Here is a 12,176-nt window from a genome sequence, read left to right as displayed (position 1 = left end):
GTAACACTATGTTGACTGCTCTTTTCCTTTTATTGTCACTGACTTTTACCTATTGTGTCTTTTAGTTTTATTCAGTTTAATGAGATTTAATGCAACTTGCATACAAATGAAATATGCAGCTAGCTAGGTTTATTCATTTATACAAAATGTCCTTTTTTAGGTTTTTCCATTTACTGTAAATTTTGGCCATGGTGCCGCAATATCACCGTGCGCAACGTCCCAGTGTGTCCAGATTGACACCCCTTTTATTTTACTGTCAATGCTGATGGGATTTGTTTTTGTGGGGATGAGAGAAAAGTGTTTTTGGCTTTTTCAAAAAGACGGAAAAAGTTTGTGCACTTAAGTCTCGCATAGTCTATCCACTGCATGCCTGGGCAATTTGGGTTCCCCTCCAAAATCCCGGATTCACGCTACCCTTGTCGTTGCTGGCAGAAAATCAGTAAGTGTATACATGCTACATGTATGTGTAAAAAATACTTGTGTAGTCTACTTGTTCAAAAATAAAAACGAACAATGATGTTTCAACAGTTTATCTGCTATGATCGGAAACAACCCTCCGAACTAGGCGATTCGGGTACCCCAACGTTATACAAAATGAGACCCGAGTTTTGCGGATTTATCGTGATTTTTTTTCATATTTTCCCCAATTTTGTCTTCCATCGATACAATGAATTATATCATACTAGACATCTACTCCGTTTTGTGAATATGTATTCGATGCAATCTCTATCATCAGTTTAAAGATTACATCCGCGTATGTCGATTCTTTGAAAGTTACGGACATCTCTATTGGTATGATGAAAAAAGTTACGGACAAGTTGTTTTGAAGTTACGGACAGCCTAAGTGTTTTTTTAAATCGTGCTGTGATCGTTTATTTTGTAGAATTTAATCACCTTTCCAGTTTAGGGGTTTCCCTAAACGATTAATACAACTTTTAAATTCAGTTGTTTAATTGATGCATTCGTGGTATTGTTATTTTATAGAAGAAAAGTATCTAACCGACGCAAGGCGACTCCATCTTGGGCTGTGGGTAACTTAAGTTACCCACAGCCGTTTAAGCACAGTGACATTGAAACGCATGATAACTTCTAATTCCTGCAGCCAACTCCCTATTGTGCAAACAATGTTATGTGGTGTCAGATGTTCAAGCAAATGATTGAAGTTCTACAAAATTGATTTGATATGCATTCCATCTTCGTCAATGAACTTGGACAGTTCAAACCATCCATGGAAAAAAATTAATGGGAATGAAAAACTTAGTCTAGAAAAAGCAATTCATTTTAACTAGAGTTTTGAAAACTTATAGGATCAATTTGAACCTATGTTACCTATAAGATGGAATAATGGACATGCATTTGCATCAAAATTTGACAATTCTTGTGTACACCTTGCTCCACGTAACCTATTTTCAAGTTTAATTTTAGAGTAGAGCTCATAGAAGATGTGTTGAATGCAGAAATATAATTTGTAAAATAAGAATGTCGATGGTACAAAATAAGCAATTATCATAAATAGTACACTGTCACTCGAAGGAGATCACACGATACCATAGAAAAATAAAAACAAAAACAAACAAATGTTAACAAAACAACACAAAGAAAACTAAATTGATGGATCTTTATCGTGCTGTATTTTTTTTTGTTGTTTACTTATATATGATGATCACATTAATAATATGTTTGTATGCTTTAAATTTCCTACTTCATCGGCATTGGTTAAACTTTCCACCAGGATTTAATATCACAATATGACTTTTGTGTTGTACTGCAATCAATCACTGCGATGGTTTTTTGAAAACCGGTATATTACTGTTGCCTTTTTTACAATTTGATATTAATGTAAAAAAAAGACTTTAAAATCAGTTCAATATATATAAAAAAGGAGATATGATATGATTTCAAATGAGAAATATATCCACTAAATTTCAAATGAATTGGATGTAACCAATTATAGGCAACTGTATGGCCTTTAACAATGAGAAAAAATCATACCATATAAATTGTCCCAAATGAAAAATGTGAAAAACTAATAACGGTCTGCCAGTTTGCCATCAACCATGATGTATTTAAACAAATCCGGGTTACATATTAATTTAACCGAGGAAAACACATCAACTATAAGAGAGGAAAAAAGGAACAACAGAAACACTAAGTGCAGCAAAAACAAACCGTCAACATACATATAAACGGAATATTTGATAAAAACTACCATATTCCTGACTTGGTACAGGACATTATAAGAAAACACGGTGGGTTGAACTTGGTTTTATGACTAGCCAAACCTCTAGCTCATATGGCAAATATCGCTAAGACAGTTTTAAAATAACTGTATAAGTGGTAATGTGGCCACCGTGAGAACGATGTAAACTTTGTATTCGCAGATTGCCTGTGTTTAAATATCTTTTACACAAGTAGCGGCAATTAATAAATGTATACTATAATATTATAGGCATATTTAATTAAATTTCATATTTCTTTATAGTGTTCACTTCTTCCATTCAAATAAATTCCATTCTTCCGGATCAACATTCTCTTCTTGTTCATCAAATTCATTTGAATTCCATTCTGTAAAGAAATCTCGGCGTTCTCTATGCAAAAAGTTTGTTGCGCTCTTTTTATTCAGTTCAACAGTCGATAAACCTCCTCTTTTGATCTTATCTGCAATTACAGTATAATATTTCAATAATACCCAAACACGAACATGTTAATTCATTCATAGACAAATTAAGCTCCACTGAAATTCACCTAAAACGAGCTTGAATATGAAACTCACCTGAAATTTATCACATGAATTTCATGTGAACGCAGATTGTGAATTTTTTTGATGAATTTCATATGAATTTTACCCCAAAATGTTTTTTTTTAATCAAATTTGTAAATGCCGAAAGGTTTTGCCAAACACAGCTATACGTAAATTATTCTCTTCCTGGGATAGAACTTCATCGGGTGTTTTTGAAAAATTCAAAGTAGTTTACAGAATTAATCTGTAAGTATTATAATATCAATTTTAGTTCATGTCAACACAGAACTGGTGTGTAAAAAGAGAGAAACAAACTTAAACTTGCAAATACAAATAAACTCATCATAGATATGGATTTAATAAATATTCTTCTTCTTTTTACTCTTCTTATTATCATACTTATTCTTCTTAGATATCAGAATTGTGTGTATACGCCAGACGCGCTTTTCATCTACAAAAGACTCATCAGTGACGCTCGTAGAAAAGCCTTAGTATTTAAAACAAAAATCAAAGTTTTGTAAACAGTAAAAAGACTGGTATAAATACATACTGTTTTAAACAAATCTCATTTTCATTTTGTCATTTACTATTTCTCGTCCAAGTTGAAATTTTCCGGTCCAATTTGACTTTTCTCAGTTTTAAATTAATTATTTTACCTTCTATTCTATTATTCTAGGCTGTAGACAGGGGGGACCACTATCACCGTACCTTTTCATATTATGTACAGAGATTTTGGCAATAAAGGTTAGAGGTTATATGAAAATACAGGGTATTATCTTTAGAACATAAACTACCTCAGTTTGCAGATGACACTTCATTGATTTTGGATGGAAGTGAAGAATCTATGGAAGAAGTTTTATTAGAGATAGATTGGTATGCAAAATTTTCTGGACTAAGAATAAATTTTACAAAAACTCAAGTAGTAAGGATTGGAAGTAAAAAATACAGTAGAGAAATATTATTCCAGAAAAATTCTGGGAATATAATGATGTATAATAGAATCATTTTAGCATTAGATCAGACTAAGAAGCTGTATTCAAGGGGAGAAAATAAGCTCGCAGAACCTTGTATTCCCTCTTTGGTTCAAACCATTTTAAAAAGAAAAAAAGTAGCTAAAGATATATATTGGATGTTAATACCTAAAGTGGTTCCTAATATGCAGAAAAAGTGAAATGAAATTTTGGTACTTAACGAATTAGAATGCAGGGAAATTTTCATACTTCTTTTTGCAGTTACTAATAACACAAAAATACAATGGTTACAGTTTGGTTTAAATCATAGAATATTAGCTACAGACAAATTTTTGTGTAAAATTTTGTAAGGAAGAAATTGAAACTATAGAACATGTACTATGGAATTGTGAAAATGTCTAGAATTTATTAAAATAAATTGATATATGGTTTTTATCAAATGGTATAAGTATCTCAAAAAGAGTTTTTTGTTTGGTGATGTCTCACATGTATACAAGGGTGAAATTTCAAACCTGATTTTTCTGTGTCTTAAACAATATATGTATATTAGAAGATATTTCCAGAAGGTTTTATCAATTCATTCTGTGAAGAAAATACCAAAAATATCTTTATAATTTAACAAAGTGTATAACAGTAAGAAACAATAAACTTGAGAGTTTCAAAATTGTGGATTCATTTTACTCATTTGTTCGATTGTAATTAAAGTCCTATTATAATTCATATGTAAAAAAAACATAATAGAATGTTAATTTATGAACTAACATCAAAAATTATTATCAGAACATTATATTTATTTATTATTTCAATTTCTTTTTTTATGTACTAATTTTTTATTTATTTTTTTATTGTTTTAATTTTTGTTAATTTCACTTATTTTCCTCAACATTTCCATTTAAAAAAAACATATATCTGTGTGCTAGTTAAAACAATTATTCTAATATTATCATACATTTATTTGTGCTCCTTTTTTTAACATTTATTATGTTAATTTTTTTTTATAGTAACTAAAGCTGATATAATGTTTTGTAAAATGAACTAACAAGTACTTACACATATATATTTACATGATCTATTGCTAACATTAACGAGGCCGGGATAAGGTACCGGTATTCAATGTACAGATTTCAATAAAAAATTAAAATTTAAAAAATATGATTCTACCTTCCAAAAGTCATTTTAGTTCCTTTACGAAATTTTGAATTTTTCGAAAAACTAAGGATTTTCATATCCCATGCATAGATTACCTAAGCAGTATTTTGCACAACTCTTTTTGGAATTTTATGTCCTCAATGCGCTTTAACTTTGTTCTTAATTGGCTTTATAACTATTCTGATCTGAGCGTTACTGATAAGACTTATGAAGACTAAACAAGAGTTAGATTATAATCCTGGTACCTTTGATAACTATTCCCGCTCACTATATTTTTTTACATTATATTATAACTTAATTTTGGATGTAACGCGTCTTCTGATTGGCTGACGTTATTTTGTTATGAACCCATAGACATAATTTAGTCATGTGACCGTGACGTCATCAACGTTTTTTCATGGTTTTCTACGGTTTAAAATGGAATTTAAAATTAAATTATAAGACATTATTGTAAAAAAAAATCTGTCTATTCGAAATAACATAAAAAATGTGGTGCACACTGTTAAATAACCCGCTACGCGCGTTATTCAGTGTGCACCACATTTTTTATGTAATTTCGAATAGACAGAAAAAATATTACAGTCATTCCTTAAATAAACAAAACAATTGTCATGATTATACTAAATCGAGTACACTCGTGATAGCTTGACGACGCTAGTATGGCTAACGGTTATCAGGAAAGAAAAAAATGACCAAATTTAATAAAAACTCTCCAATTCATATTGTTGCCTAGACAAGGAAATTTTGTTATGGAGGAATCTTTTTATAAAATTACAGGAATTGGTGGGGTTTTTTTCCTTCTTTTTAGTAGGAAAAGGATAGGAGGAGTAACAAAATTGAATCTTCCCAATAATTTCGCATATTTCAATACAGTCATATAAGTAGCATGAACATGTACTACAATATAAAAAGAAATTATATTTATATTGTCGATTCAGTAGGATTTAGAAATTATCAATGCACTTGTGAAATTAAAAAAAAAGACTTATTATATAATGAAAAATGAAAGTAATAAATAAATGTTTTGTCAGATTAACATGTTTCAAAATATTGATACTCGTATATAGTAACGAAAAAAAATCAAAAAATTAAATCGTAAAAAATTGGATTTCCTTATGTAAAAACGAATATGTGACTTATAAATCAGTAACTAACCTGCCATTGGTAATGACTGCACAAATGCTGCCAATATCAAAATAACATAAAATGCAACACAAAGTTTAGAAGCCATTGTTAGTCTACTTGATGCTTTTATTGACAATGATCTCTTGTTCGAGGTACAATATTCTAGTTGATGACACTGAGGAAAAGGTTATACTATGTAGCTATTATCATTATAAATGTTGGAGGTGAAATTTTCAAAATGATGACAATTTTTCGAAGGTTATAAACATCACTTACTAGTATCTCTCAAGTTAAATACGTTTGATTACAGTAAATGGTGTCTGACATTTAAAGTGTACATGGACACGATGATGATACAGCTATCAATATTGGTACTACGACCTTAAAGAAGACAGTTTGCAAAGTGCAGAGTCAGAAGCGATTATCTTAGACCATTAACAAGAACCGGTTTAAAGCGGAATATTTGAAAGCCAATGATGTATAATAGAAAACCTCCTTCGTATAATAGAAAACCACCTTCGTATAATAGAAAAGCACCTTCGTATAATAGAAAACACCTTCGTATAATAAAAACCCACCTTATTATAATAAAACAAAAGACACAAAAGACAGCTATGGCGTTCCATATATATGCATAATTTGAAATTTGAGCTATGGAATACTTCTTACACACTATTAAACACAAAACGCAAAAAATCATAAATATGCACGATACCACTAAAAATTTCTGCCTCTGTTGACAATAATTATGCGCAATCACTTATGTATGTTTCCTTTTGTAAAAATAAAAAATGGCATGGTGCTTTGATGTTCAAAATGAAACCTGCAAAAAATATACACATTTATATATCGGACATAAAGCAAAATCAGCGGACAAAAAGCAAAAGTTTCGGACAAAAACAAAATTATCGGACAAAAAACAACGGACAAAAAACAAAAGTGTCGGACAAAAAGCAAAATTCTCGGACAAAAAGCAAAACGGACAAAAAGCAACGGACAAAGAGGAAAAGTGTCGAACAAAAATCAAAAGCGGACAAAGAGCAAATTGCGGACAAAAAGCACCGTATCACACGCGTTAGATTATAATCCTGGTACCTTTGATAACTATTCCCGCTCACTATAGTTTTTAAAATTCTAGGAAATGTCAACATGGAATATCGGCTCAAGCACAAAACTAGTTCATTTTGGAATCAACAATTGACCAATCTAAAGAGGGGTTTTCATTGATGTAAAGAAAAACTTTTCATGAGCTATATATTTTATAAAGAAATGTAAAGATATAGGAAAGATAGATGAGAAAGTCTCCACGTTGCATTATATTATAAACAAAACAATTGTCATGATTATACTAAATCGAGTACACTCGTGATAGCTTGACGACGCTAGTATGGCTAACGGCTATCAGGTTAGAAAAAAAATGACCAAATTTAATAAAAACTCTCCAATTCATATTGTTGCCTAGACAAGGAAATTTTGTTATGGAAGAAATCGTTTTATAAAATTACAGGAATTGATGTATTTTTTTCTTTTTAGTAAGAAAGGGATAGGAGGGGGTTACAAAATTGAATTTTCCCAATAATTTCGCATATTTCAATACAGTCATATAAGTAGCATGAACATGTACTACAATATAAAAAGAAATTATATTTATATTGTCGATTCAGTAGGATTTAGAAATTATCAATGCACTTGTGAAAATAAAAAAAAAAGACTTATTATATAATGAAAAATGAAAGTAATAAATAAATGTTTTGTCAGATTAACATGTTTCAAAATATTGATACTCGTATATAGTAATGAAAAAAAATCAAAAATGAAATCGTAAAAAATAGGATTTCATTATGTAAAAACGAATATGTGTCTTATAAATCAGTAACTAACCTGCCATTGGTAATGACTGCACAAATGCTGACAATATCAAAATAACATAAAATGCAACACAAAGTTTAGAAGCCATTGTTAGTCTACTTGATGCTTTTGTTGGCAATGATCAAGGTTATTCTATGTAGCTATTAACATTATAAATGTTGGAGGTGAACTTTTCAAAATTATGACAATTTTTTTAAGGTTATATACATCACTTACTGGTATCTCTGAAGTTAAATACGTTTGATTACAGTAAATGGTGTCTGACATTTAAAGTGTTCATGGGCACGATGATGATACAGCTATCAATATTGGTGCTACGACCTTAAAGACAGATTGCAAAGTGCAGAGTCAGAAGCGATTATCTTAGACCATTAACAAGAACCGGTTTTAAGCGGAATATTTGAAAGCCAAAGATGTATAATATTAACCGGAACTATGAAGAAATAACATAGAAAAATTGGTGCACACTGAATAACTCGCGTAGCGGGTTATTTTACAGTGTGCACCACGTTTTTTTTATGTTATTTCGAATAGACAGAAAAAATATTACAGTCATTTTTTATAATTTAATTCTAAATTCTATTTTAAACCGTAGAAAACAATGAAAAAACCTTGATGACGTCTCGGTCACATGTCTAAATTATGGCTATGGGCTGATAACAAAATAACGTCAGCCAATCAGAAGACGCGTTGCATCCAAAATTAAATTACAATCAGAAAGACATAATAAAATTAAATAAACAACTCCTTCAAAGGTCATTTTTCTTCTATAGGGTTGTGAAAGCATTGACCGTGCGCACATTTTAGAATAGAGCGCTTTCGTGCTTCATACAAAATGTACTTGTGACAACGCTTTTACACCCCAATACATTTACAAAAAGAAGCATTGAGTTCTGAAGTAATACCCATAGAGGAGCAGAAACCACCTACCCATCCGGCGCACCTGTACTCACTCTGAATTCATGACTATCGATAGGAACATAGAGAATGTATCGGGGTTAAACATTCTCCTAATAAGTGAGGGAACAACACAACAAATGACATATAATATTTGATCATGATTGTGAAATATATTCTAGAACAACATACAAATTCTAATTGGTAAACTAGCCTTACTGTGCCAATTATAAGTTGTATTTTTAATTATTGATGCTGCTTGGTTAGTGACCAAAGAATCGTGCTGAACATATCCTGTGTGTCATGAGTTTTTCAATGCATGTTCAGTTACTGTAGAAGATGTACCTTCCATTTTTATTAATATGCTGACGGTTTAGTTTTATTTTGTAAAAATCGTGGTTAAACCATATTTACTCATTCACATGATTTTTCAAAAGTTATTATTTTTAAATATTAATAAGAAATTATGACAACGGATAATGTCCTGATACTGACCTTCATGCTGTACTTGAATTTGCTTGTATCAAATATTGTAAACAGATGAATTTTTAAACATATGAATCCTATGATTTTAATCAAAGAGGATTTGGGGTATACGTCATTCAAAAGGTATCACAAGGACACAAATAAATCAAAAGGTATCTAGGAATTAATTTATACTTGAATCATGATTGACAAGTGTTAAAATTTACCTGATTTAAATCAATACCAATTTTACAAACAAATATTTCTTTATTTTTATTGTGCCATCAAAGATATACTTGCTACTTGGTTTTATTTTTTTAATGCAATTATTTATGTATTCTAAATGAGTTCACTTAGATAAACACAAGATGATAATGATGTACATGTTAGGAATAGTTTAATATGTATTTTAGATGATGTTACGATCATGTTTGCCGTTTCGATGATTGTCATACTTTAAAACCCCATATATTGTAAAAAAAACACTTCAACTATTTTAAAATTATATTCTGAATTAGTCCACTTTGATAGAATACAATCTAAGAATGGTGAGCATGGTCGTCATAGTGCAGATGAGTGTCGCTGTAAAAATAATTGTTACAAATGATTATTTTTATCCTAGGTAAGGTCCGGTGATCAAGAGGTTGTCAACAGTTTCCTGATCAAAATGGTGGTCAACAATTTCCTGATCAAAATGGCGGTCAAGGTCAACAGTTTCCTGATCAAAATGGTGGTCAACAGTTTCCTGACCAAAATGGTGACCAACAGTTATCTGATCAAAATGGAGGTCAACAGTTTCCAGATCAAAGTGGTGGTCAACAGTTTCCTGATCAAAATGGTGGTCAAGGTCAACAGTTTCCTGATCAAAATGGTGGTCAACAGTTTCCTGATCAAAACGGAGGACAACAGTTTCCTGATCAAAATGGCGGTCAAGGTCAACAGTTTCCTGATCAAATGGTGGTCAACAGTTTCCTGACCAAAATGGTGACCAACAGTTATCTGATCAAAATGGAGGTCAACAGTTTCCAGATCAAAGGGGTGGTCAACAGTTTCCTGATCAAAATGGTGGTCAAGGTCAACAGTTTCCTGATCAAAATGGTGGTCAACAGTTTCCTGATCAAAACGGAGGACAACAGTTTCCTAATCAAAATGGTAGACAACAGTTCCCTGATCAAAACGGAGGACAACAGTTCCCTGATCAAAATGGAGGCCAAAGGTTCCCTGATCAAAATGTTGGACAAGGGTTAGGAATGGTTTAATATGTATTTTAGATGATGTTACGTTCATGTTTGACGTTTCGATGATTGTCATACTTTAAAGCGCTAAATATTGTAAAAAAACACTTCAACTATTTTAAAATTATATTCTAAATAAGTCAACTTTGATGTAATACAATCTGAGAATGATGAGCATGGTCGTCATGGTGCAGATGAGTGTCGCTGTAAAAATAATGTGACTTTTGTTACAAATGATTATTTTTATCCTAGGTAAGGTCCGGTGATCAAGAGGTTGTCAGCCTGTTCATTTACTGTCATGATACAACGTAGTTGTCATCTTTTATACATTAAATATAAATATAAACAACGAAAGTATCAATCGGACTTGTGAGATTAAATACAATAAAAATTACACAGTGAAATCTCTTAAACCCTAAGGATGCAGGCTATTTGTCTCCTTTTAATAGCATGGTTTTGCGTTTCAGTTTCAGGTAAGAATCGATAATGTCTTCTCAAATTATCTTGAACCTGAAGAAGTCTATTTTTCGGTTATCTAAGATTTAAAAAAATATTCACAAAGTTGAGAAAATAAATCTTTTTTTTTTTTTTTGTCGAAGACTTTTAGTTCGAATTTTTAATAATGATTATTTATAGCATGCATGCCTTTACATCACTTTGAGAGTTCAAATCAATCATACTTAATATCAAAATGTCGGTCTTTCTTCATCCCCTTACTTTTTTCAGTATTGTTTGGTATTGTATAGTAATATTTATGTTGTTTTACTTTATATCATATAAAGCATGTTCACATTCAATTTGTATTGTTTTATATATTGTATTGTGGAAGAAGACTTTATAATAGATATATGAGAAGATATGGTATGAGTGCCAATGAGTAAAAGTAAACAATTATAAGTGAAGGTGCGGTCTTCAACACGGAGCCTTGACTCACACCGAACAGCAAGCTATAAAGGGCCTCAATAATAACTAGTGTTAACCCATTCAAAAGGGGAAAATCAACAATGACAAAACGAACAAGTTTACAAAACAAGATACATATAAAACTGAAGACTGAGTAACACGAGCCCAACCGGGATGAATTGAAGTGCTCCGGCAGGTATACAGTTCAAATGCTGCTTGTTGGATGTTACCCTTCGTTATTGGTAGTGCACTTCGTTATTTCGTTAGAGTACAACACGTTTTCTTTTAGATTTTCACCGTCAGATTAGGCCAAAAACTTTGGAAATTCTACAAAAAAAAGGGACAATTATTCGTTCTTAAAATTGTTAATTTTCTATTTTGGGACGGGAATTCTCCTTTGGTACCATCATACGGTGTTTACATTGTAGTTTGTTACCAAAAATACCATAAACCGTTACTTAGTTTTTTTATAGATACAAAAATTTGGTACTAAATTCTGGATGTACATGTAAATTGCTTATTACAAACGGGACAGTACAAGTCGTTCTACGATGATATCATTTACCGAGTCCGTAAATATTGATACGATCCGTGTAAACTTATCACTTCTTTGAATACACTAACTTTAAAGGCTTACCAGTTCAACACTGCGTTATCTTGGATTTTTTTATTGGTACATGTATAAACATTGAATTTGTTATCAATAAATTAAAACAAAATTAAGTATTATTGTTACATGCACAGTCCTATCATTAGTCAGTTACTGATATTCTAAAAATCAAATTGCTCGTCATTTTTTCTCCAACTATCAATGTCGTCGTT

The 12,176-nt window shown here is 31.2% G+C and overlaps 1 protein-coding gene and 1 long non-coding RNA gene across 2 annotated transcripts; one reads left to right on the top strand and one right to left on the bottom strand.

Annotated features, from left to right (window-relative positions):
- Window positions 1-2,441: 2,441 nt before the first annotated feature.
- On the bottom strand, window positions 2,442-6,188 carry LOC139524563 (uncharacterized). The gene is made up of 2 exons (XR_011664816.1): window positions 6,016-6,188; window positions 2,442-2,658 (listed from the first exon to the last, which is right to left on the bottom strand). It is a non-coding gene; the product is annotated as an uncharacterized lncRNA (long non-coding RNA).
- Window positions 6,189-7,372: 1,184 nt separating this feature from the next.
- Window positions 7,373-10,464, top strand: LOC139525271 (calcium-binding protein P-like). Its single transcript, XM_071320473.1, has 2 exons — window positions 7,373-7,390; window positions 9,871-10,464. The coding sequence occupies exons 1-2, from the start codon at window positions 7,373-7,375 to the stop codon at window positions 10,462-10,464; spliced, it is 612 nt and encodes a 203-aa protein (XP_071176574.1).
- Window positions 10,465-12,176: the final 1,712 nt, after the last annotated feature.

This window comes from Mytilus edulis, chromosome 5 (assembly GCF_963676685.1).
Source record: "Mytilus edulis chromosome 5, xbMytEdul2.2, whole genome shotgun sequence".
Taxonomy (NCBI): domain Eukaryota; kingdom Metazoa; phylum Mollusca; class Bivalvia; order Mytilida; family Mytilidae; genus Mytilus; species Mytilus edulis.
This window is presented reverse-complemented; position numbering and strand designations above follow the sequence as displayed.